The sequence below is a fragment of the Triplophysa rosa genome, linkage group LG9 (genome assembly GCF_024868665.1).
Source record: "Triplophysa rosa linkage group LG9, Trosa_1v2, whole genome shotgun sequence".
NCBI lineage: Eukaryota > Metazoa > Chordata > Actinopteri > Cypriniformes > Nemacheilidae > Triplophysa > Triplophysa rosa.
In genome coordinates, this window is record NC_079898.1 from 14,022,118 (window position 1) to 14,049,452 (window position 27,335).

A 27,335-nucleotide genomic window follows, 5' to 3' on the forward strand; every position below is an offset into this window, starting at 1 on the left:
CCGACTGCAATAGAGGGTATGCACGTGTCGTCACTTTCCCACGTGAACGCGCCTGCTTGAGTGGTAAAACACCGGGCAAAATGAATGATTACAATATCAGGAAAGGCAATTCCGCACAACATTTGAGTGTCTAACGACACCTGATCGGCCTAAGATTAATAATCATACCATAGACACTAAATCAACATAAACTTGCAAGTCGCGCTACGGTTTCGTTAAACGAATATACTTAGCCTACAACTCGTTTTACAGCATTAGAAGCTTATATTGTGGCTATATAGTGCATTCAAGACTATTTAGCAACTCACGATCAACTAACTTCGGTACATTAACTTTCCAATTAAATAAAAAAATATGATTCACATTTTATACTCACACTCTTATGGTCGTCCATACTTCAGAAAAACATGCAAACATAAAAACCTAGGGTCCTAGAAATGCGTCCCCAGAAATGCGGTCCTGAAAGTGCAGCCTACAGGTTTGCAGTCAGATACTGCTCGTCCTTGCAGCAGCATGACTTGCCTGACAATGTAACATTAGAACAGTGTTTTCCATCAGCAGAGGGCAGCAACAATCATTTGAATAAATAGCTATTTATATGCAGTTCAGAAGAGACCAATCAAAATAGACAATCACAACAAAACAGTCCCAAAATAAACCCAGAAATAGTTTTTGTGTACTTCCAAAAATTACAGTTGCCAACACAATGGAACTTTGATATATCCCATACTGACAGTTAATAATCTTGGTATTTACCCAAATGGTAACTTCACAGAATATAATGAAACCTACCAAGATGCCATTGTTAAAGTTCACCCCAAAATGAAAATTCTGTCATCATTTACTCTTAAACTTTATGACTTTCTTTCTTCCGCAGAACACAAAAGAAGATATTTTGAATAAAGTTGGTTACCGAACAGCACTGGCCCCCATTGACTTCTATTGTACACAAAACCAGTGAAAGTGAATGGGGGCCAGTTAACAACATAACAACACTTTAAAATATCTTCTTTTGTGTTCTGCTGAAGAAAGAAAGTCATACAGGTTTGAAATAAAGGGTGAGTAAAGAATTACATTTTTTTCATTCTATTGACACCTTTTTATACTTGTTTAAAAATGCAAACATCTAAACAGTGTTCCTTCTACGTAAATAATGTTTGTGTGCTTGTCTGCGTTTGTGCATGTTAATAAATACAAAACTTATACCAGCCATCATGAGCTCGCACAGGTTTTTTTCTCTCATCCCATGAAATGATTAATGGCAGCAGGGGGCAGTATGAGGCCATCCATTTCATCGTAATAACAGGTGTAAACAGAATATAGCTTTAGTTTTATAGGTATAAAAATAATTGATGTGTTTTATACAGAGTGGTTAACAAAAATGTAATTAGATTAGTTATACATGGGCAATAAGATACATATGAAGTGTCAATCAACTACTCTAAGCAAAGGGACTGAAGAAGGAAAGATATAATTTGATGTCCTGATTTGCTTAACATCTTTGGACTTATATAGTTCATTATTATGGATTGTGTGATTTCATATTCTGTACTATTTTAAAGTATGGAAACAAGAATACACAAGAATAAATGTGAATGAACTTTTGACTGTAGTGTGCTTTCAATAACTAAAGAAAACGTAAAGTTTCTGGGGTTATCCACAGAGTAAATACATTTACTTCCATATCTCAATACATTAGTGGAATTAAGTGGAATTCTATTCTTAAGTGGAAGAATAGAATAGAATAATTTTATATTATTTAATATAATACAGTATAATGTTAATTGAGTTAGTTGATGTTACATTATTCATTTAGCAGATGATTTTATCCAGTTGCTTACAAATAAGAGAGCCAACATTTTGTTTAAGGGTTGTATATATTTATTTCTGTACATGCACTATACAATAATTTGTCACCCAAAATGTTATTCCGCATATTTTAAACACAAGTACAGATGAGGTACTGGAGTATCATTAACATCCACATGCTGCATTTTTGTGCCCACTCCATGATGTGAAACAGCTCTTACATCAGCCTCTATCCCAAAACCCCAACATGACAGCTGAATGCAATCATATGACTTACATCATGCTTAAACAAAACCTTCATTAGCCTGTTCTGCTTATAAATCTCTGTCAGAAGAGCAAGGGTTAAGGCAAAGTCAAATGTCAAATGTCATGCTAGACATCCATTCTGAACCAAAGTGTTGAGCACAGGCATTTGGTTCCTCCTGTTTCACCCCATTGATCAATTTACAGAAACAATAGTCACTCATACACCAGGAATCATAAGTAAATATTTCAAGTTGGTTGTGTTTGTTATACAGTGAAGTATCCCTCGAAAAATAAAAATCTGAATTTTCCCACTAATAAATCTAAAGTCAGCCCTTATGACAACACTGGACTATTGTGTGAAGGACATAAGAGAGGACATTATGAAAGTTTTGATAACACTGATGTAGTCTGTTTCATTCTGAGTCTGACAGATGTACAGTATGTATAAATTATTTAATGGCAATGTAAAAGTGACATTTATGGGCACAGTGACATGACTGACTCATTCAAACTGACGTCAACCTGGAATAGCCCGAAATACCAAAAAGCAATAATTAAATAATACAGATTAAAACAAATACATAATATCAATGATGCAAGAGCCTGCAATCTTGCTCAGGTACAAAGTCAAAAGATGCATGATAGAGGTGAAGTAATTGCTCTACAGAATGCGCCGTTCACCAGACAGACTTCATTAGCTAATGGATCTGCCTTGCAATAATCAATTCACAATTCCAGACAGTCCTCCCAGGGACCAGACAGTCCCTCTCCTCAATTCAGCTCCTCTCTCTCCTTTTCTGTGTCTGTTGTTCTTCTCTCTCACACACACATTATCCTGTCGTCCTTCTCTATTCCTTCATATTCCCAATAGACATATCCTCAATTTCTTCTCATCCTGTGTCCAGATATTGTCCACCGTACATGTGCACAGGGAATCATTGAATGTAAGTTATGAATTAATATTAATAAAATTACTTACAAAGAGACAAGGGTGCATTGGCAAGTGAGACAAATGAAGTGCTCTGAGATGCAAAACTGCTGTTTACCACTGTCGGGCGTTTTGTTTTTACATAATGGAGTAGCAGGACATATATAACAAATATAACATTATAACATCCCACTGTAATTGAGTCTTTTTCACATGCCTTACACTACTCAAGACTGTGATCTAATGAGTGCGTATATGTGAGTGTGTGAGTAATGCTTCTGAGTGGTTGGCAGATGGGGTGTCATGGCTGTTCTACATGGGGCCAGCAGAGAAAACCCAAGTGTCTATCAGCGCCACATCATGTGCCATCTTTAAAAAAGGCCCACACCATGAGATCTCATCAAACATTCATCATCCTCATACACTGAGGGGGCTACTGCTCTCCTCTGGGACCTCTTCCATTATCATAACAGACTTAACACTGAATATAAAAGACTAAATGAGAAGATCATATTCATGAGACTGATTTGATAATGAGCAGAGAGAAATTCTGATATAAAACGAAAAATTAACAGCACGCTGGTAGAATCAGACACAATGATCAAGAGATTTAAGAGAAATGTTAATCATTTAGAAAATGAAAATTATGAAGAAAGCAATATAAAAGAATAATCAGATTTACTTAGCAAACTATTACACACAGGTCGCTTTTTATCCAAATTTTATATAGAAGAAAATGATTGTTTAACCTTGCTTTATGGCCACATATTGCTTAAGCCCTCTAAAATTATTATATATAAAATGATTATTATAATAATATAGTATATTAAGCATTCCATAACAACCATTGACAGCCTCTCATTCTAAACTGGAATAGGGAAATAAGTAAACCTCTATGGCTTTATGACTTCAGCAACCACATTGATCCTCTTTTTTATATCATCGGCATAGTCCTGAAGAAAATATATACCGTCACATTGTTCTTCTAAAATTTGTCCCCATTGGTTATATTTTATTGGCATAGAAGAGAAGTGGACATGGGGACTACCAGCACTGCTCATTCATCTTTTGAGCTCTCTGCTCCTGATATAAATTATTTGTGGAAAACTTGAGGTGTGTCCCACATTGCATATGCACTGCTCTACAAAGTGCTGTGGATCCCCAAGACCCAGATTACAAACAGCATAATTATTGTTTTGTGAACTTGGATTAACCATTTACCATTCAATCATACACATTAATATGTTTTAAATAGTGTGTTTAAATAGTGTCCAGCTAGATTTTAGCTGGAATCATGTGAGGAAAGGCCTCAACGAAGTTGCATTCTTGTAGGGTCACTTTACAGAGCAGTATGGGTCACAAACCCTCTGTAACCCGGAGAGACAATAAGGCAGGAAAATGTCATGACCTCTAGTTGGTCTGGTATGTTTGTGCAGTGCATGCAGTCCATTGATATCCATCTCATCAGATGAGTCTGCCACTGTGACTTTAATCGTTGCTAGAAAACACAAATTAAAATTATTTCATGAAACTGAATTAAATTAAGATGAAAGCAAATGGATGGGAGGAGAGATCTGTTTAAAATTACTAATGAAAAGCAAATACAAAACCAACGTAAGCATCTCTTTTGTCCAATAGTCCAGGTTTAGTTCTAGGAAAAAAGCGGCTTTGTCAGGCTTGTTGAATGAAGCTTGAAATTAATTGTTTCACAGAATGATTTATAATTGTGGACTAAAGAATTTAGTGAAGAATGCAAAGTCTCACCAAAAGGAAGAAAAAAACTGAAAAAGAAAACTGTTTACACGCTATTGAGTTGAGTTCAGTCAAGCAAACAACAGCAGGGAAGGTCAGAGATCAGGGACGGGTATCTTTGTCTTTTTGGTATTGTCCATGTCAACAGATTCTGCTGGCCCACCAAAAAACGATACAGACAAAAAACTCCACTAAACAGTAACTCGGTTCTCAGAGCTAGATTTCTTGTGCAAAATTCAGTTTCTTTATAAAATGTTATATCATGTATTTCCATGCATTTCATTTTAAATGTTGCTCAGTCCTTAAAAATAAGCAGTGTTTCTCACCACTGATTTGTCACTTGGTGTTAAACTGCTTAAATTGTGAAACGGTCTATTTACTTCACTCATAATCCTGGATCTTGGTATGCAACAAATTGTTACAGCAAGTTTATGATTCTGAGTTGTTCCGGTTTATAATTCTGATTCTGAGTTGTTCCAGCTGGCCTGAAACTAAGCTTTTACACAACGTACCCCTTTAACAAACATGCAGAGACAAAGTCAGAATACCAAAGCAGACCTGAGTGCCTGATACACCCTGACATTCACTCAATGTTTCCAAATGTAATAAGTTGAAGCCATTCTATAATTAATTCACACTTACAGTAAAAAAAAACACCTTGCTGCTGCACACGTCCTAGATACAATACTTATGGCATGCATGATTTACCATTAGTCGACATCATTTCAATCTGTTAAAATCTACCACTCCTTATGAACAACGCTAGGTCGAATTTACAGCAGCTGCACGAGAAAACAGTAAACAACAGGAAATGCATGTATATTTATGTTTTCAATTGGTCAATCAAACTCAGTGTATCTCTGCATGTTTGTAACTGGCTCTGTGCACAAAGTGGGTTTCAGTCTGTAGGGAAGATATTTGAATGATATTTTCAAGATTCAAGGTCTTTTTCACACTTGTTTTGATTGAGAACATCACACAGCTATTTAGATATCGCAATAAAATATTTTATGTTGTTTACATTTTATTCAGTCAATTATTTGAAATCTTAACCTGAATGCAATTCAGATTAAAGACAAACATTCTATGTTGGTAATTATTAAGAAATTTGTTCTGGCTTGTCTGCTGTTCAACCATGTCCTAAGTACAACTTTTACTGGAAAACCTGCATCACCCAAAGGCATCCTGTCCTCATGTTTACAATTAAATGCATGTCCAGTTTTTGTTACAGATGTAGGGTTGGTCAAAAATAGAATTTGAAGTGACTTGCCCACACCAACAGGATGTAATTAAATGTGTAAGAAACACTAAGATTAATGTACTGAACTGAAGTTTGACGAACAACGACACAGTCCAACACTTCCTTAAAATCAGCATGTGAGCATGGAATATAAATTGTGCATTCTTTTAAACTATTAAATAATAACAAAACGTAATCATTTTAAATGAATATACTTATTAATATGATAATTCCGTAATAATAAATGACAGTCCAGTAGTTAACAAACAAACAAACAGAACTCACGACACTTTCACGACAGTATAGTTGTAACCGCGACAACAGGTAGGGACCGCTTTCCGGCAAGACATGGCGACTTCCATGTGAGGACGTAAGGGAGAAAACGACAGTGGCACTTAAATGAGTGTAATCGTTACTGTTGTTTAACTGTTATATACGATTCACTTATCGCTTGAGTTTGGTGTTTGTGAAGTGACATTATAAAATGGCGATGAAAAGTGGATATGTGATTCAAGAGAAGGTAGCGAAGCTGTTAAGCAAACAGCAGGGCAGACCCGTCCTGAGACCCATCAAACCTCTGGCGCTGAAGAATGAGGTCGCCAATCGAAGACTGCGGAAAGGAGGTTAGGTTAAGCTTTTTAATGTTTAAGTATGGTATAATGGTTAGACCATTATACCATACTTTATTAGTTGACGTGATCGCAAATAATATGCCGCGAGCTCTTGGTTTTACACTTACAGATGATGTTAAAAGGTCATGTTGTGAATCAGTGTAGAGGTGTTATATATATATATATTTGTGCATAATATTTATAAATACAACTGTAAACTTTGTCTTAACATTGCGCTTCACTTTCATTGTTTTATATGTTTAAAGCATATAAGAACATATTCAACATTGAAATGCATTGAAAGTTATTTGGCCTCACATTGCCTGAATTTAATTTACTTACAAACATTAAAGATCTATTCTAATGCATTGTTTGCCATACACTTACAGTATGATATGCAATCTTAATTACAGAGGCCACGTGTGTTACAGAGATGTCATTGGTGATGGCTTGCTGGAAACAGAATGACTTTAACAACACAGTCTGCTCTAAAGAAGTGTCAGCTTTCTACACATGTGTGGAAAAGACCCAGGTACAGCAGACATGCAAACTCAATCCTCAGACCTCAGGAAATCCTCATGAACCCCACCCTGCTGATTAAACTGCAGAATGGGACAGCTGCACTGGCCTTAATGAAACAAGTTTTTGAAGAATATGGGACCGGATAATTTGGAAGAATGACCTCAATTTTGTCTGCTGTGTCCTTGTTATGACAAAGTCATAACAAACACACTTACCACTTCCCAATGCTGTTTCCTGCCAGACCTCTAGTTTTTTCTTCAATCATTGTTTGTTTCCGTGTTAACATCATCCTCACGCATCTGGAAATATCATGTTACCACTAACACCTTTTTAGGTGTATCTTTACAGTTAATTGGAATGCATTTTTTAAGCAATTATTGGCCTTTTTTCTTTTAGAAACCTCACTGGTTGAGAGATTAAAATTGTGTATAAAAACATGCGGTATTGTGTTTTGAATAGTAATATTGCTTCATGATTTCACTTTCAGGCCCAGAACAAGGCCAGCAGAAAGCAGGGAGGTCAAGGTCGACTTTTGCCAAAGGAAGCAACAGTCTTATTGAAACGATATCCCAACCTCTCTGGTGACATCTAGCACCCCTTCCACCGCTCAGGCAAAGAATGGACATAATCTGTGATGTATAGATGGGGACTTTAGACTGAGTGCAGGACTGGGAGTGACTGGGCAAGCCAACTGATGAGATCCATTTGTGGAAAGGCTTTCTAAAAAAATAAAACTGTTTGTCGCAGAGACTCAATCTCTGCCAAAAGTAATTTGTCACAACATCAGCAGATGTTCGCAAAGCAAATGAGCTGTATTCACAAGGTTGTGAAGGCACTTCTGTTGATTGCAACATTTTACTGACTTCATCTAAAAAGCACAAAGGAATCACTTATTAAGTTCCTAGCAGGAATGTCATTCTTTTGAGAGCTTCTATAGTCACTTCCTGAAATATCTGTGTCAGTTTGTATCCACATTACTCTCTTTGATAATGTGGATGTTATTCATTTTTATTGGTCACTTTTTTTGTATCCCCTGAATAACCGAGGTGTGACCTGTGCAAGCAAACAGATTTTTTTTTCAAATTTTCTTCCTGTTTCATGCAATGTCCACCATATCATTTGCCTCAGACAGCCGTTTTCATTTATCAGAAAATAAAGATAAAGGAAACAAGTGGATTATGTAACATGCCAGGACAAAGTGTATCAGTTTTAACCATGTAACTTTGCAGGAAAGATTGTAATAGCTTATTAAATTAATTGAGTTATAAATGAATTTTTGTGTTCATATGATATGCTGTGTTTTGGTTGTTTTGAAATTTAGTTGAACTTAGTGGCCTTGAATTGGTTTAGTTTCTCGTAATGTAATTTAACCATGGCCGTTTCATCCTGTGATAACATAGCAAACCATTTCCTTAGGCTGTTTATCTACTGTTGTCTGCAGAGTAGTCCCAAAAGGAAATGGCGTCTGCTATGTAAAGCCTGCTCAATCAAGACCTTGTAACTGCAAAAGTGGAACAATGGACAACAGGACAAATTGCAAAAATGAGTTAAGTAACACTGGACTGCCAAAAATACTCTACAGGACTACAACAAAACTAGCTGTGGTTAGCACAGAATGATATTTCCGTCTGTATGACTCCCAAACCTAATTTGAAATCCTTCAAAGTGTGTTCTTATGACCTTTTACTTTGATGCATAAACAACCTCTTATATTCAGAATGACTTTAATATTATTTCCATCAAGCCGTTCCATTCTCCATTTTAAGCATGTTCTGTATATAAACCAGATCAACACCCCCAGAAGAGAGTGTGGATAGATGCCAAGCAATGCAGCCACACCTTTGGGAATCAGATAAGGGAAATTAATGCTGTTATCATTTGTTGTTTTAGTGCATTGGTGCTTGATGAAGTGATCTTTGAGCTAAAAGAATGATAAGTTGAGAAAACACAGTTGTTTTCGTCACGTGCCAAAATTCATGTTAGGCAAGTAATGATGTAATCCTATACCAACTCATTCCCATTGTACCAGGGAGAGCAAATCCGCCTCTTTGAGATTGTGTCGCAATAAATGTTGTCCCGCTTCACAAATGAAAACCAAATAAATATTGGACAAAAGTGAACGGATCCTGCAGATGAAAGTGAATTCAACTGTGAAGAAAGTTGTATTGTATGTATACCATGTTTAACTGTGGTAGGGTTAAAAGGACTCTTTTATCGCATTATATGTAAGTGATGATATGCATACAGATCCTTTAGTGGATCTGTATGAATTGAACAATGTGTACTCAAGCGCTTGTGTACACAGGTGAATAATACAAGGCAAGGTGAGCTCAACCCTGTGGGCGGATATAACATAACATTTATGTAAAAAAAACTCAACTTCATAGAAACGAGACCTCGCAGAACTTTCGTTAAATATGAACAAATGGCTTTGTATTGATGGGTAATTTATCCCGCTTGTCAAGACATTATATTTATGTTTTCAAAACAAGCATTTAAAAAAAGTAGAGCGGTCTCAATTTTATACAGTTTTAAAAAGTAAAACTAAGCCATTTTATTTGACTCTTGCATATAATTATTACATCAAAATATTATAAAGGTTTTTTATAGAATGGCGTAATAAATCTTTTAGAGCTGGGTTTAGTTGTTTCGCACGAGCAACTGTGTGACGCGCATGTACTGCACGCTATGAGCGGCGCTTTAATGGTTTATTTCCGACAGTCGTCTCTGTGTTGTGCTGAAGACTACTAGCAGCGGTGTCTCCTTTCAGTGTTACCTCCTGACGAGTGAACGCAAATCTCAGACCCCAACATGGGAAGGGTGTCAGTCGTTTTCACGGACTTTTATGAGTTTAGATTATGTTGATTTGTTCTGTTTCTTACGTTCTTTTTCAGTAACACCAACTATTAAAACATCAGAGAGGAGACAGCATCGCACTATCATTGTATGAAGGTAAATGGACCGTTGACGGCGATGATGGGACCGTTGTGCTGGATGTATGGTCAATGACAGGATGGATATCAGTGGGATCTTCTCTTTTGCTACTACCTTTTATTTCTCAGTCTGTGTCTATGGCGAGGTATGTAAGAGCGCTCTATTAACGTAGCCAACGAGTTTTTCCTCACAAACTAGCTGTGATTTATTGGAAAAGGTTAGGAAATTATTAGTTTGAGTATTAGTTTGATTTTTACTATAGACTTAAAGATATGATACATGTGTGAATGAAAGTTGACAGCATTGTTGTGTGGTAGGCACTTTGACGCCCAATGATTCCGTATGTGTATCCTAATCCATCATTAATGACACTTCTTGTAAAAGCTGTGTCACGTGAATATGTAAATGTTTCTTAGTATTTTTTTGGACTAAAGTGTACTTTGACCCTACATTTTAGTAAATGGGATTTAAATAATCCGCTAATTGTATTAGGTGAGCCGTGAGCATTTTTGCGTGCATTACTATTCTTCCATACAGTTTTATGTTGCAGGTTATTGCTTTTTTTAAATAAACGATTTCTTAACTATTTTTGGTCTTTATAGTCTATTATTAAAAATAAATAAACACAAACATTGGAACATTAATGGTAGGCTACGTGTGGACACACCTGTGAAAAGACTTAATATTTTTTTAGAACCGTCGCTGCGCCCAAACAACGCAAAACTAAAAAAGTTTAATAGACGTAATAATTCTTGCCTCTTTGTTAGAGCCTGAAGGCACAAGAGTCCGTCTACACAATGACGCAACCCGCCAAAACAACAGCACTCCTATTACAATAAATGCCCTGCAGACGCACGCGTCGCTCGCTCGCTCGCAGCGCAGTCAGCGTGTGAAGATTTTAATCACATCCAGCTCACAGTGGCAGTCACGTAATGACTTGATGGTCCTGAAAGTATTCTTTGATCTCAGCTGAAACTGCCACAGCATTATTAAACCTTGACATTTCCATGTCGTAAAGCAACGGATATCTCTGAAAGCTCTCCTTCAGGGCGAAATCCTCAGCTATAACTCAACACTACAACAACAAACGAAATTTTAAAAGGCTTACACCTACACCAAAGTGTAACACATCATGTTTAAGTCACAATTCTTGTGTGGTTGTTGTCTTAATTCACTGTATCATATAGCTTGTTTTTTAAATGGTACTTGAAGGTATTTACAGAGAGACTGGTACTTTGTTATAGTGAGAGAAATTAGTTGTCTTGTTTGTTTCTCAGGCAGGACCAAACGTTGCCTACCTGAATACACTGCTGCAGAGCTCAGGTATGCAATTTTACTATTTATTGGAGGTTAAATAAAAGTGCAAGGTGGGACCCCTATGACTCTAGCAGTCTGGAATGTTTTTTATTTACCTCATATTGTTAACAAGAACTGGCAAAAATCCTTCCACCATCTCAATTGCTTGGAAAATTTAATTGTGCAACCTGTTTCAGACACGTACTTATCATTAGTTGTTGCTGGAGTGTTACTGTGTATTTTTCTTGTAAATAGCATCTCTTTCAGTGCCAAAAACCACATCCCTTCTTGGCACTAGATGTTTTTTCAGCACTGACTGATGCAAAGCTACGGTGAGCTGTATTCATTGATGCTTCCCTAAGGCAAAATAAACGAAACAGTCAACCGCAACAATCATTTCTCAGACAAGATTACTGCTGCGACAAACACATATTGAGTTCGCTTGTAATATGACCTAATCACAAACACTTACTGATGACAGTGAATGGATGTGAAACAACTGTGGCATTGATGGGATCTGAAGAGTTTGAGAATGAGAACTAATTTGGAATTGAAAACGCTACTGCTTTTACACATTTCACGTGTCATATTCACGTTATTGCTTTCTGTGCCTCCCAAGCCTGGACAGGTTTGTGAGCTGACATCCCTAGGGCAGGATGCTGAAACGCATTTAGCCTTCCAACTGAACTGTCAGTCTACTCCCAGTTCATGCTGGGGCAGAGATTCTTTTATGATCGCCTCATCAGATTCATTTTACTTTTCTTAAACTCTGCAATAAAATTTCTAGTATATTCAGTCCCTTGTGATATTTAACATCACTGGTGGTTGGTATTGCAATATTTAACTGTAATGCCATGGGAAATAAAAGCAGAACACTACATTGATTCTATTTCAGAAAATTGCTTCATGTACAGACCAATGTACAGTTTGAAACATGAGCTCTCACGTGTGTGTACAAGAAAAGATTTGTTGAACTGTGATTGTACAAGAATGGAAATTATTTGTAGTGCCTAAACAAGTTTTTAAACCTGTTAGAGGTGTGTTGGTCTTATTTTTAGTCATAATTGTGTTCAGAAGGACAGTATTGCTAAAGCCGTTATAGAAAAAAATCTCTTATGTAATTTTTCGAACTTATGTATTGTCAGCACAAGTGAAATGGTTGCACATGCATATTCTCTTGGTGTTATTTATATCCACATTTTATAATGATAAAGTCCTCAACATTGTAAAATGACACAATCGGAAATATAGGACATATCCAAAAATCTATTTATTTTAGCTTCTTGGTCTAGATTACTTTTATGAGGTGCCACCTGGGGTTTTTTTTAACCAGTACTATTGAGTAATGGCACTGTAATGTTGGCTGCCTTTCCTTTACTATCCGGTCCAACTCATCCATTAAAAAAAAGGAATATTGTATTAAATTACACTAAACATATTTCTGCATAATCCCGTAGATCAAAAGGTTTTTTGACCATAAGAAGCACAAATTGTTTTGGTGAAGTGTGTCCATGCTTTTCATTGATGTATTATACTTTTGAAAACAGGTGCTGAGCTCTGCAAATCCTCATTTGATTTAATATACAGTTCAAAGCCTAAATGCCGTTATGATAGAACATTTTTGTTTTTGTTTGGTACCTGTCAAATATATATGGCATCCTCTTCTGCGCCCTTTTACTTCAAGATAATCATAAAAACAGCTTGGAAATAAATGCAATACTCTTCTCATATTATAAATACGCAGTGATTGTCAATAACGTGGAATGTGGAATGATACTGTGTCAGGTTTCTTTCAGTATGTTGTTTACAAGAATGTTTGTAATCATGACAAAAGAGTGTAATAGAGTTTCAGTGACTGCATTTGTCTGTAATATGCTTACAGTATAGCCATTCTGGATGTATGCCTCTCCATCTTTAAGTGTTCTCTCAGCTAACTAAGTATTTGTCAAAGTGTTCTAGACTAGCAATAACATGGCTGGCCTATTTGCGTGAGTGCAGGTGTGAATACTTTTCTGGCATTACCAGTGGAGTCATTTTGGTCCATAATTCACTGTGATCATGTACTATATAAGGTTTTATAAAGCTAGGAGATGGTATCAACTCTCTCTCCCTGAGGGTTTGCACCTGCCTTGTTTAAAAGAGAGGTTTGCTCACACTAACCTCTGTTTTATCCTGCACAACATCCCTTGCAAATTAAGTCTCATTTCAATACATAACAGTGAGGTCAATATTTCTGACATTTTTAGGTTGCTTGGATTTCAGGAAAAAAGTTATAATAGTTCAAAATATTTAACTGTCATTTCTGCATCATTAATGGCATCAAACAGAATTGCTTAAACAATAGTTTTCCAAACAAGTTTCAAACACTACCTCTGTCTTCCATTGGTTGGACAAACAGATCCCCTTATGAGTTCTCTTTAAAAAGAACCTTAATTTTTTTAAAGTCACTCCCAGTGTACAAACATTTTTTTGTACACTGAACATTATCATCTTGATGAATGTAATATTTTTTGTCAATGTAAATATTCAATGGACTTTAGTTCAGCTGGCTCTCTGGCACTCTCCATTCACATTTCCTAAAATGTAATCAAACACAGACTGCAAATGGAGACAATGTTAGACTTTGGTTACAGTTTTGTGTGAATAAATTGTTGGCCCACTTTAGAGCATAAATTTTGATTTTCATCATAACTGTTATTGGCTATTGAGTTTTATTTTTATTTGTTATTTTTTTATTCACCTAAATCTAACCCTCACTAAAGCTTTAGCATTTTTATAATGTCAATATAACATTATTTAGCATGTTTATGAAGCTGTTTTCCTGTAAAAATGGCCAACTTGTCCCTGCAATGTGAGCCTTCTAGGTTTTGCTGGTCCTCAAAATGTATGAAAAATTCTGATCCAAACTCACATATCAACTCACCTACAGTAACTGCAAGGGCATTTTCATGATGAGTGACTCATCATAGTGGCTCCTGGAAAGTCGTCTTGTTCCAGCAGTGCAGCAAGCTGTCATTAGTATTACACTGCAAACTGCTGGCCTCCATACAATGAACTGAATTGGTTTTCACTCACAGAGTGAAGGTTAAAAACAGAAAGCGCCAATAAGACCACATTCAGCTTAGAACACCTGCAGCTTTAAGATAACACTCATTTTAATTCACGCTTTTACATTTTTCATGTTAAAGTGTCTTAATGAGCTGACCTTTTGTCACAGTATAAAATCTCTGTTATGCCTCTCCAAGTTAATTTTATTTTGTAGCTTATAAAGTGTATGTGTTTCTCACAGGTCCTCTTTCCTGCTCTGAGGGCTTCACTGAGTCGGGTTATTACAACGGATCGGTGTCCCAGACTGATTCTGGCGCTCCTTGTCTTAAGTGGACCGAGTTTCCAGATTACATACAGCAGTACCCTAACCGGGGACTGGGAGACCACAGCTACTGTAGAAACCCTGATCGTGAATCCAACCCCTGGTGCTTTTACAGGCAGAGGTCAGGAGCCATCGGGTGGGCATACTGCAACTGCCATCAGGGTGAGCCCTACCTTGTGCCTCTTCCACATTTAGTGATATTTGACAAAACTGCATTTTTTTTCATTGATTTGAACATCTAAAGATCTTTAGTATTTTTGGAAACTGTGAGTGTCGGACAAAATATATTTATATGCAACAAAAGTAGTTTCTTCAAAATGTAGAGTGGACCAAATTCTGTCTAACCTCATTTGACCTAGACAAGTTCCGACCATGCTGTTTGTCTAAGTTAATATCCTATGAGTACAGCTGTCATTCCTCTCATATAAATCAATAGGTGTTGTCGAAAGTAAACTGAGTGACATGCTGTTGTCACAGCGTACAGAAACTTCAAGGATTCTGTTTGTCTTCTCTTCTTTATCTTCGCATGAAGCCTTTATTATTATCATCAGAGTCCTGTCATGTATGTTAATGTGTCCATTTGTTAATTTGGCCCACAATCGGAAAGTGTCTCTGCATCTCTTCACGCTGGTCTGTCATCGCCTTCCTCCATCTGGGATTCAGTACTGAGACGGTGCTGTTCTGTGTGTACTGTCATTATCTCTGTCTGTCTGTCTTCTCATTTTCTTTCTCCAAGCAATTACAACACAGTTTCAGACTTGATTCAATTAATAAAAATTCATGTCTGCGAGCATTATGTGGCAACAACATCATAATTCACAAGATTTCACTATGTTGCAGGACACACAGTGTCTATAATCTGCTTACAGTACACTATTATATATATAAATATAGGTGGGGATTCACGGCAAGAAAATGTCTTAAAAAAACCAATAAATAATATTTGTCATAAACATTTGAATTTGATCCAATGGTTGGTAATGCTGCTATTCATACTTGACATGAACAATCCATCAAAACAACAGAATTTGTCATCACAAAGAATTTCTCGTTTTGGCTTAACAATGCTTTTACAATTTTAGGAAGGTTTTAGCTTGTCCAATGCTTTAAATCACCAAATATGTATTCACCTGTCCAGGTGCAGCACGGTTGGTGGGAGGTTCGTCCAATAAGAGTGGCCGTCTCGAGGTGTACCTGAATGGCCATTGGGGAGGAGTGTGTGACACCTACCTGACTGACCGAGATGCCAGTGTCATCTGTAGACAGCTGAGACTCGGGTATAAGATGCAAACTTCATTCATTAACAGCTAGATACTCTTTATTGATTAATATACAGTATGTGCATTCATGTAATACCCGATTACCTGCAAACAGTGAAATTGGCACTGCGCTGCGGCACTCGTACTTTGGGCCTGGTTCTGGTCTTTTCCACTTTGAACGTCTTGGCTGCCATGGCAATGAAAATTCTCTGCTGGAGTGCCGAAGTAGGAAATATGTCTCTGGTGATTGTAACCATGGCAATGAGGCCGGGGTGGTGTGTGCTGTACCTGAGGGTAAGTTTGTTTTATTTGGGATTTTCAGCACGATTATTGTACCTACATGTTTATCTGTTTTAGTTACAGTGAACCATGAATTATATTAGATTCTTATGTGTGTTTAATCTGATTTTTATTTAAAAAATTACTACTTTTCGCTCTGTACTGAAAGCTTAGTTGGTTTGGATCCAAATGAATAGACACTCAAAAATGTATAATTTCAGTTTATTAAACATAGCAAATAATGCAAACGTAGCGAAGCCAAAAAATGTTAAGCCAGTTTTGTATTAACTATTAAAACCAACTGGTGCAACTGTAATGTATACTTGATGTATTAAGTATGTGTAGCTACGTAATTACATTATTTGTAGTTATTATACGGCTTGTTGGAATGCTTGATTCTGATTGGCCAGTCGCGACATTTGCAGGTTCGTTATTCCCAGATAACAACCTCTCAAAACTAATAACACACGGTAACCCGGATGCAGCAAATCATTTTGACAGGTTTTTTTGACAAATTAAATATAACTATGTCTTTTAATAACATAAATGACATTAGATTTACAAATGATTAAACCAAATTGCCTGTTCGCGACATTTGAACGTCGTTTCTTACCTTAAAACCTAAAGTAAACGTTTTTTTCTCGCAGAAGGTCTTCAGTCGGGAAAAATGAGCTAATAAAATATATTTTTTGTTTTTTTCTCATGTGGCCAGTAGCTGTGTAATAAGCGGGATAATGTACAAGCAGCCAGCTGTTATCGCAAAATAAGCCTCTTCAGTCTGATACAAGACCCTCTGCCTGTACATTATCCCTTACTTAAGAACTCTTGACAACCCCAAAGATACAATGCAAGGAAGTGTTGTCTTAAAAGTAAAGTAAATGTCATAAATGTAAAAGTTATGTTCCTGTGGCTCAGTGGTTAGAGCATGGCGTTAGCAATGCCAAGGTCATGGGTTCGATCCCAGGGATTGCACATACTTAGAAACAAATGTATAGTATAATGCAATGTAAGTCGCTTTGGATAAAAGCGTCTGCCAAATGCATAAATGCAAATGTTAATGTACTTAATTTCATTTTTAAGACAAATCAGCACGTAGAACAACAGCTGAGCTTCCTGTTTCTGGTCAGACTTATGATAGGGTTTGCAGTTCATAACTCTATATCTATCTTTGGTGCAGTAATGTAGTGTGAAAAATACTTCTGTGGAGCTAAATGAAGACAGAATTCATTTAATGTGAGAGAGGAGCAGGGTCATAAACAGTGTGCCTGGGGTTGCTGAAACAGGGTCTGGTATATTTAGAGAGAGCTGTGAATTATTCACACAGAAACTTTAGAAAGGAAAAAGCAATTTGAGAGCACTCTGGCTTTGCCCAGGGTCTTTATATATGTCCCCATAACACAGACACACACCCCTTCAAAGCATTCTTCCATATGCGCATGCATGATAGTCAGGTATTAAGCTTCTGTTTTGAATATGGTGTGAAATCTCAAGTATTCAGAAAGATCTGATAAAATAATCTACTGTTGATTTTCTTCTAGTCACTATCCACTGCAGTGTTGAATTATCAGTTAATATCATTGTTCTGTTTAGGCAATGGTGCCCCCCTGAGGCTCGTGGGAGGGCTTGAGGATTTCGAGGGGCGCGTGGAGGTGTACCATAACGGGAGATGGGGCACTATCTGTGATGATGAATGGGATGATATTGATGCTGAAGTGGTCTGCAGGCAGCTTGGAATGGGGTAAATCATAATACAAATATATTATATCATGTGTCTCGTGCGTGAGCAATAAAGTCTAAAAATCGATTTTATTCTTGCTTCTGTGCCTTTTACATGTTATATTTAGAAATGTTTTGGACTGTTTTTTTAGCTTAAAGTGTTTACAAGCATTAAAAGACACGCTGATGTCATGCACAAATCTGAGTGCTTGCCCGAAAGGACAGTCTTTATTTATACACCCACACACAGAGAGTGAACTTTATTAATATAGATGAATGGAAGGTGTGTTTGAATGATTTATGAGGCAAAAGGAGTCACTACATGAATCTGCAGAGGGAGAGAAATACACAGATTTTACCGTTTGTCATCCATCTATAATACAAATACTAATGGCACATACATACATTTTCTACTTGACTTTTTACTGTACCTTACACTGCAAATAGAAATATTATGTCTATGATGGACATTCTAGTTCAGAGCTGTCGATTTATCCTGTTTTCAGTCATTAAATTTGTATTATTAACTTGCTTCCTAGTAGTTATATTCTTAGCAGTTGTACTGAATGTTGGTTATGGTTTTGATATCAGAATGAATCACGGGCAAACGTGTTTGTTCTCAGTGGCGTGCCAAAGGCGTGGACATGGGCGCACTTTGGACAGGGCACTGGGCCGATCTTGCTGGATGGGGTGCACTGCACAGGAAATGAGCTGTCTCTTGAGGAATGTCCTCATGCACCCTGGGGCCAACACAACTGTGACCATATGGAGGATTCTGGGGTGTCTTGCAACCCATATACAGGTGATGTCTTGACCTACATGATACAGTATCATACCAGCCTCTTTTATTCATTAAAAAAATGAAAGCGTGCAAAATCCACCCCATTATCTGTTATCTGATTTTTTTTGTGTAGACACATACATTTCTTAACAGTGGATATATTGATACTCCTGCAGATGGAGTTTTGCGCTTAGTGGGAGCTGATGGCCCATGGGAAGGACGCCTTGAGGTGTATCATGCTGGAGAATGGGGCACAGTGTGTGACGACAACTGGACGCCACGTCACGCACAGGTGGTGTGTCGACAGCTCGGTTACAGGTAGTTTGTTTATATGGCCAGGTACATTTTTTATCTCATGAAATCAGGAATGTGTGGTTGCATATTTAGAAATACGGTAATGACTTGATCTAAGTGTTGTTTGCTTCAGTAAACTTTCAAAGTTGTGGCTTTGTGATTTGTTGCTGCAATTCTGCTTTGTGTCCAACAGAGGGCGTTCTGAGTTGGCTCCAGATTGGATGTATGGAGAGGGTACAGGAGTGATCCTGCTGGATGAGGTGAATTGCGAAGGGGGAGAAAGTAACCTGCTGGATTGTAGTCATGGTGAGTGGGGGCAACATGACTGCTCTCATAGTGAGGATGTGGGAATACGCTGTGAAAGAGAAGGACATAACAATGAACTTCCTGAACCGGCTCCTGCAACAGGTGTGTATCTTTTTTATCAATATATGTGTTCTTTCTTTAAAAACTGGTATGATGCGTAACTAGTTTTATTTGTAATCTTAGGTCCCCTGGTGAGGCTGGTGGATGGTGAGAGCCGTAAGGAGGGCCGTGTGGAGGTGTTTATTAACGGCCAGTGGGGTAGTGTGTGTGATGATGGTTGGAATGACATCAACGCAGGAGTAGTCTGCAGACAACTGGGATTCGTGTAAGCATGTTTCTTTTTATATAAATGTCAAAAACTTCAGATAAAATTGATTGGTTGCCCTTTCCGATCTTTTTCGATATCAGTGGTGTCTCCAAGGCCCGTTCCATGGCTTATTTCGGCGAGGGCCAGGGACCAATTCATCTGGACAATGTGAAGTGTGTCGGGACAGAGGCTTCATTAGGGGAGTGTTCAGCTGTTGGATCAGACGCCAATGACTGCAGGCACAGTGAGGATGCAGGGGTGATCTGTGACTATATCACTGAGCCTGTGATGGACAGTGGTATGGCAAAGCAAGAGTGTGGTCTGAGACCCAACACACAGAGGCGCAGGAGGAGGATTGTAGGAGGAGACAAATCTCTACGGTAATGAACAATGAACATGATTTATGTCATGGTTTTATTCTCCAATTGTTTAAATATGCATTGAGAATATTATTTCTTTAATGTTTGTTATTTATTGTTTAATTCAATGTTGTTATTATCTTATATTGAACTTCGCTCCAATGAGAACATTTTATCATTCTTACTTTTACAATTGCAATAAGACGAAAGAGTGACCAATAAGTGTGTTTAATGTATTACCTGCATTGCTGCACTGAGCATTTTATTCCTCACTGAAAACGCTATTCGTCTCTTCTACAAGCCAATGTGTTATACACAGCAAACTAAGTTTTGAGTTAAAGGGACAGTTCACCCAAAAATGCAAATTCTGTCCTCATTTACTCACCCTCAAGTTGTCCATATCTGTATAAATTTATTTGTTCTAAGAAAGATATTTGGAAGAATGCTCGTAACCAAACAGTTCTTGGCCACCATTAACTACCATAGTAGGAAAAATTGCTTTATAAATTTCTTTGTTCTGTTAAACACAAAAGGTATTTTTGAAGAATTATATTTTGAAGAATGTATGAAAGCAAACAGATCTGGGGCAATTTTGACTACCATTGTATTTTTCCTACTATGGTAGTTTTTAAGTTTTTCATCATAGGTTAACATTTGCATGAAATCCCGGCTGCATTTTGAATGTGCATACTGTAAACTGTTTTTAAAGGATCTGTGACTGTCATGTAGGGGGGATTGGCCGTGGCAAGTATCTCTGTGGCTGAGGTCTCAATCAAAAGGCACCCATCCGCTTTGTGGAGCAACTCTCATCAATTCCTGTTGGGTTATCACAGCCGCTCATTGTTTCAAGAGGTGAGAGAGACTTTACCGGCATCTAGTGGCTGTATGTGAAATGACAAACGCACCATTACATGTATTTTATTGATGTTAGATTGGTAATAAATGAACATGCTTTAATGCCCATTTATTGCTCTGTTTATTTGGATATCACTATATTCCTGTTTTCTTATCCTTTTTTCAGGTTTGGTTCAGAACCATCCCGGTATGTGTTAAGACTTGGTGACTACCACACAGAGGAGAGGGACGATTTCGAGCGCACTCTCTCTCCCGAGCGCATCGTCATCCACAGGAAGTACAACAGCCAGGGCTGGGAGTATGATATTGCCTTACTGAAGTTAAAGGGTACAGATGAGAGTTGTGTAGCGTTTAACCCACACACTAATGCAGTTTGCCTTCCGGCTCAAAGCAACAAGAGGGGCAAGAGGCCCATTGCCTGCATTATCACTGGCTGGGGAATTACAGGTACTGCAAAATTTTTGGGTGAACTGTCCCAGTGACGTAATGCAAAGAGCTTGTTTTAATGTAACTTTCTTCTCATATGGTCTCCGATAGATTCAGAGTATTCCCGAACACTGCTGCAGGCCTGGGTTCCCTTACTGCCCTCCTGGAAGTGTAAAATGCGCTATGGAAGTCGCTTCACCAGCCGAATGTTGTGCGCCGGCAGCTTGTCCAACCATCGGCGTGTAGACAGTTGTCAGGGTGACAGCGGGGGACCGCTGGTGTGTCAGAGTGAGGGTGGCCACTGGATGCTCACAGGAATCATCTCCTGGGGTCACGGTTGTGGTGACCCCACCTATCCTGGTGTATATACACGAGTCAGCAGGTTTCTGAAGTGGATTGAGAAAGTCACCCACAGCCCTGTCGAAGTGTGATGTGCATATGTTATACAAAAGGTTCATCAGCTGACCATTGGCTGGTTTGGATGTTGCACATTTACTACTTGCACCACGTCAATTCCATTTATTACACTTGAAAAGAGACATTCATAAAAATGCACAGGAATGTGAAGCAACATACCTCACAAGTAGGTGATATGTGTGAATAAGTATTCTTCTGGATTGGAAGATTTTGCTTTTGTGTATACATCATTTTGCACTAGTTTGCATGCCATATATGTGGAACATTTGTGGGAGTTCTGCGACCCACCTGTTCCGGATCAGGTTCTTAAATTAAATAACATATTGCACTTACACACTTGTTACTCGCTGGACTTAATTATTTGTTGTACTGGAAGTTCGTAAAGGTAAGGAACAGCATGGGGGTAAAAAGTAAGGATTCATAAACATTCCGCAGGTGTTTTAAGTATTATTCAGCTTACAGCTAAATGTCCTCTGTTATGCATAGTTGGGGGGGAATGCAGTTCTGGAAATTTTTTTAATTTGTGTAGCGTATGACAAGGCATATGACAAGACTTTTCTGAAGTATCTACTCAAGAGATGATAATCTCAGTAATGGAGTAATTATCAACTGGATGAGGTGGTGCATAACAAGGTAAAATTGCAGTCCCAGCAGATAAACATCCTGGGAACAAAACTTGCATTTTAATCATGACTAGTTTAAAACTACACTCAGTGGTGCCAGAGAAATAAATGTAATGCGGGAAGGAATTATAAGATATGGGTAAAATCTGCTGATTAACAGATGTGATCTGTTACCATCTGACAGTCACTCGATTACAACTTTATGGCCCGGTTTCACAGACAAGGCATAGCTTAAACCGGGACTATGCCTTTGTTAAATTAGGATATTTATGTTGCTTTATTTATTAAAATGCCTTAGATAAAAACATTACTGGTGTGCATCTTGAGACAAAACAATGGCAATTACATATTAAGTTATGTCAGCGCAATTTATTTTCAGTTAAAAGAGCTCAAACTTTCATTTTAGTTTGGGCCTAGTTTTAAGCCTTGTCTTTGAAACCGGGCATAAAATGCTTGAGTAATGTATGCTGCATTGGTGTTTCCTCCCTCTCAAAATGTTTTAAAAAATTCAAAAACTATTTCTGTAACCAGGTGTCATTCAGGTTTATTATTGTGGTATTTATTTACATAAGTTATAGGCTTACCACAGTTTGACAAATGAAATGAGGTACAACAGCAGTTTAGTCTACTGTTTTATATCAGTTTTCTGTCACACTCAGTCAATTAAATTGTTTACTTAAATGCTTTTGTTAAGGCTACACTTTTGTTATTTATTAGCCTAATCCCAAATTAAAACATTAATGTATTTATGTAAAGATGTGAAGCAGTCAGGCAAGTTTAGTATGGCAGTATAAACATGTATAGCAAATCATGCTGTGAGTTGGCATAAATGTTTAGACCAAGTTATCCAAATATTATGTACACGGATTAACTGAATGGCTGTCTTTGTATACTGTTATTTTTATGTACTGAAAAATATGATGGGGAAAGCAAAAAGGCATAGTGTAATATCAAAGCACCATGACATTAATAATCAGAATCTAACATTATTGTGTATGTATTACATATTGAAAATCTGTCTTCACTGGCCACGTTAATTGAAACGTTCAATAAAATCCAGATTTGAATACAAAGAATTCTTGTAAACTAAGAAAACCTGTATCATACCAATACAACAACACTACATTAAATAAAATCGTCGTTCATTTTATAATGAATATATCAAATTGATGTTTAGTAGCCTTATATAGCCTACATTCACATAGTTAGTTCATGCCACCGTTTCAATCTGTTGCACAATAAATCATGCTTTTGTTACCATTTGGTTAAGCTTCTAACTCAAACGCTTGCTTAACTAAATCTACGTTTTAAATATCAAATGAACGCGCGATTTATTGAACAACATCGTTTGAGACGCGTTGCTGTTGTTTGACTGCTGCCTGGTTTTAATGTGGAGCGGAAGTGCGTATCAGCTGATGCTGGAGAGCCATCTTCATCTATCCGAGCCGAGGAGAGGAGGGGCGCAGGAGAGAGAGAAAGAGAGAGAGAGAGAGAGAGAGAGAGAGAGAGAGAGAGAGAGAGAGAGAGAGAGAGAGCTAGCAGGCTAACCGACTAACAGAGAGAGAGAGAGAGAGAGAGAGAGAGAGAGAGAGAGAGAGAGAGAGAACAGGGGGATCTCGACTCCAAATTGTCGGCTTAAAAAGACATTTTGGATCCGGAGAGAGGTGGCTGTCGGAGGTCGTCGTGGGAAGAGAGAGAGAAACGGAGGACCAGAAAAGAACCGGCCGGTGGCACGTCAAGCGGATGACAAGCTTTTACATACAAAGGAGAATAAATACGTTGAAGAGGCAGCTATATGTGGCATAAAGAGAATTAAATGTTTACCGTGGATGGACGCCTGGCCTGGTCGAGGGTTCAGATTTGCAGTCTGATCGTCCGATTTGACCACTGAGCTACTTTGGGACACAATGCTGAGATAAAAACAACACTGGTCAGTCAGACCTTTGTTTTGGTAACCAGTGTGGCCATAAAAGACTCGGGATAGGGACCAAGGGTTTCGTGCCAAAATATAAAAACAGTGTTATTCCGTCTGGATATATGCGACACAGCATAGTTGTATTTGTAGTGTGATGCCACGTTATTTATCATGATTTTGAACGCAGGAGTCTGAAGGATTTGTGATTTCGGCTAGCCGGAAAGCTAGCAGGCTAACCGACTAACAGTTAGCCTCTCTGAGTTAGCAAGATACCTCGATCAGTGGGGGCGATTAAACGGCATATACCGGATTTGTTTTGAGTTCAAATGGATTCATTATTGCGATTTGGTCTTATTTAAAAGAAATATAAATTGAGGCTCAATGGGTTTACTTTTTCCTTTATAGTTGTTTTGTTAGCCGTGTGGCTGTTGTGGGACTCAATGCTCAGCTGATAGGACAGATAAGATCTTAAATTACGAGTAAAACAAATAACTCGTGCATTTGAAAATGACTAAACTTTACTAACATCTGTTGATATGTAAGTAAGAATCTACAGTTCGTGCTGTCAGATAACACATCTTACTGTTTAGTTGGCAAAGCCAAGAAAAGCATTAGGAGACGATCCTCAGACAGCTAAAGAGTTAGTCAGCGTTAAGAGGCCTTTTCTTAACATTTTATCAGTAAAAAAAGACGTTTAAAGAGTTAAACCACAACCAAGGCCCAAGCTATAAACCCTTGTCGGGTTTTTTGTAAAACACTTTAAGTTACACTTAAAAGCTAAGGCACATTTTCTTTAGAAAACACTTGGTTTTAATTTTGTCATGGGTTGTGTCATTTGGGTGGTTTAATAAAAACTAGACCCCTGCAATCTCCACCAACTGACTCGGTGCACATTATATAAAACCATGGATTAACGCCACATACCTAGACGGCTAAAGGTTAAACACGACCGCAGTGATGCGCAAGTGCTTCATTTGGACACCGTAAATATATTTAGTAGAGAGAGGCAGCAAGACTTTGCAGAGCTCCCCTCACTGTTTTGGTCGAGTGTGAGTTTCCCCTCCCCCTGCTGTAACTCGCCCTGGTGCGAGTGTCAGTCTCTCAAAACAACAAAAGCCAAGAGGCACGTTAAGTTGAGGTGCTCGGTTCTCCGGTAACGGCACACGGCGGATGTGATGGAACTGATGTTCGCCGAGTGGGAAGACGGGGAGAGGTTCTCCTTTGAAGACTCGGACCGTTTCGAGGAGGACTCTCTGTGTTCATTCATATCAGAGGCTGAAAGTCTTTGCCAGAACTGGAGAGGATGGAGGAAGCAGTCTGCCGGTCCAAATTCACCCACTGTGAAGATTAAAGGTAGTGAAATATTTTCTTGGTGTGCTGTGAAGTGCCTCGTGTGCTGTCATTGAAATGTGATCATCGCACCATGCCTCGGCTTGGTTGCACCTTTTGACCTTACAGTGTATTCTTAACTTATGGACAGCGCTGTCACGTGACTCCCATGTCTAAAACTACAAACTCTAACCCTCTCTAAATAGAATCTTGTTTTGAGCATTTACTTAAGACATTGTTCAGAAAACGCCCTTTTTTTCAATAATTTTGTGAGAACAAAGCTAAAATTGTATCAGGGTTCCCACATGGACATTTTTTGTTGAAGTCATGGAATATCAGGGATTTTTGTTTGTCACTTTAAATTTTAGTTTCCATTTATATACTGATTTTTTTATCACGTTTTTTTTACACATTTTTGCGTATTGTTATGGTTATCTTAAGCGCCATTTTATTCCCTTCCCACTTGTCACCTGGCAATCACTTAAGTCAAATGCAATCACCTGTAGCTCTTAACTAAGGCAAAATGCCAGGAAAATGTACATTTCAAGAGCTTTGGCTAAAAAACGACCACTTCAAAGACTGTGTTTCATTCATTATAGGTCATGGAAATTCAACTTTTTAGTCGAAGTCAGTGAATTTGACATTGGGCTTAGAGTGGGAACCCTTGTGTATGCAGAAACTCTAGTCTAATTTCTGTTATCTTATAAGAAAATGATTTTTTAATAGATCTTTGTGTTTGGCAGTTCATTCATTGTGCAAACAGAACCTGTTGGGTCTTGGCAAACATTAAAACATCCCATTTCAGTGATACTTGAACTTAAATTGTAACTACTACATCTGACACAGCATAACTTTTAAAACAGCAGTGAGTCACATTTCAGTTTCTCTGCTTTATGCCACAGAAACTCATGCCCATTAAAGGGATAGTTCACCCAAAAATAAAACTTCTGTCGTCATTTACTCACCTTCAAGTTGTTCCAAATCTGTATAAGATATTTGGAAGAATGCTTGTAACCAAACAGTTCTTGGACCCCATTGACTACCATAGTACAGTAGGCCAAATTACTTTATACTTTTTTTATTTGTTGAACACAAAAGAAGATATTTTGTTGAATGTAGGACAGCAAACAGTTCTGGGGCTCTTTGGACTACCATTGTAAAATTTCCTACTGTTTGTAACTGTTTGGTTACAAGCATTTGTCCAAATATCTTTCTTTGTGTTCAACCAAACAAAGAAATGTATAAAGGTTTGGAACATCTAGAGAGTGAATAATTAATTACAGAATTTTCATTTTTGGTTGAACTATCCCTTTAAATAGGTTCCTGGGCTGTGCATGTGTATAGAGTGTTGTCAGCTGGAAGGACAGAGTTCTGTGTTGTCAGAGGTTTGTTAGCTGAGTGTGTACCTATGTTGGATGACTTGAGGGAGTTTGGAAAGGGAGGCCTTGTTGTGTGTTGGTAGTAGTGTTCAGAGTGAGTTAGAGTTTGGCGGCTGGGTGGAGTATGGGGTTGTAAAAAGAGCTTTGTCCTGTGCAGGTCATTGCCTCGGAGCACAGCGGTTGATAAACATCTGATCTATCTGCATAATGCCAATGCTCTTGCACAGGCCACTTTGAGACATCAAATCCCCTGCTTTTTATCCAGATCTGTTCCAAAAGTAAATTAGAGCTATTTCACGTGACCAAAGCTCGCTTTCTTGGCGCAGGAAGCGAGACTGCACGTTTGCTGAGACGTGGCTGTTTATATAGGACTCTGTGAGTT

The 27,335-nt window shown here is 38.0% G+C and overlaps 2 protein-coding genes and 1 long non-coding RNA gene across 5 annotated transcripts in view; all 3 read left to right on the forward strand.

The window, feature by feature from the left end:
- The first annotated feature begins 6,492 nt into the window (after window positions 1-6,492).
- Window positions 6,493-7,609, forward strand: LOC130559399 (uncharacterized). The gene is made up of 3 exons (XR_008963569.1): window positions 6,493-6,598; window positions 7,018-7,118; window positions 7,596-7,609. It is a non-coding gene; the product is annotated as an uncharacterized LOC130559399 (long non-coding RNA).
- Window positions 7,610-7,701: 92 nt separating this feature from the next.
- si:ch211-51a6.2 (neurotrypsin) lies at window positions 7,702-23,398 on the forward strand. Its single transcript, XM_057342436.1, has 14 exons — window positions 7,702-10,187; window positions 11,320-11,365; window positions 14,628-14,870; window positions 15,847-15,985; window positions 16,083-16,261; window positions 17,837-17,984; window positions 18,586-18,764; window positions 18,920-19,061; window positions 19,231-19,445; window positions 19,527-19,668; window positions 19,752-20,030; window positions 20,739-20,861; window positions 21,031-21,311; window positions 21,402-23,398. Exons 1-14 carry the CDS (start codon window positions 10,107-10,109, stop codon window positions 21,719-21,721), a joined length of 2,517 nt encoding a protein of 838 aa, XP_057198419.1. The 5' UTR covers window positions 7,702-10,106; the 3' UTR covers window positions 21,722-23,398.
- Window positions 23,399-23,835: 437 nt separating this feature from the next.
- The window catches only part of zswim8 (zinc finger, SWIM-type containing 8), a 42,016-nt gene continuing 38,516 nt past the window's right edge, over window positions 23,836-27,335 (forward strand). For 2 of the 3 annotated variants that reach the window (XR_008963524.1, XM_057341762.1), the window contains exon 1: window positions 23,836-25,598. Coding sequence is in view for 2 of the 3 variants with exons in the window: in XM_057341762.1 (XP_057197745.1) it covers window positions 25,421-25,598 (178 nt within the window). In the remaining variant the exon portion in view is untranslated. The remainder of the gene's footprint in view (window positions 25,599-27,335) is intronic. The other variant, XM_057341761.1, reaches the window with a different exon arrangement.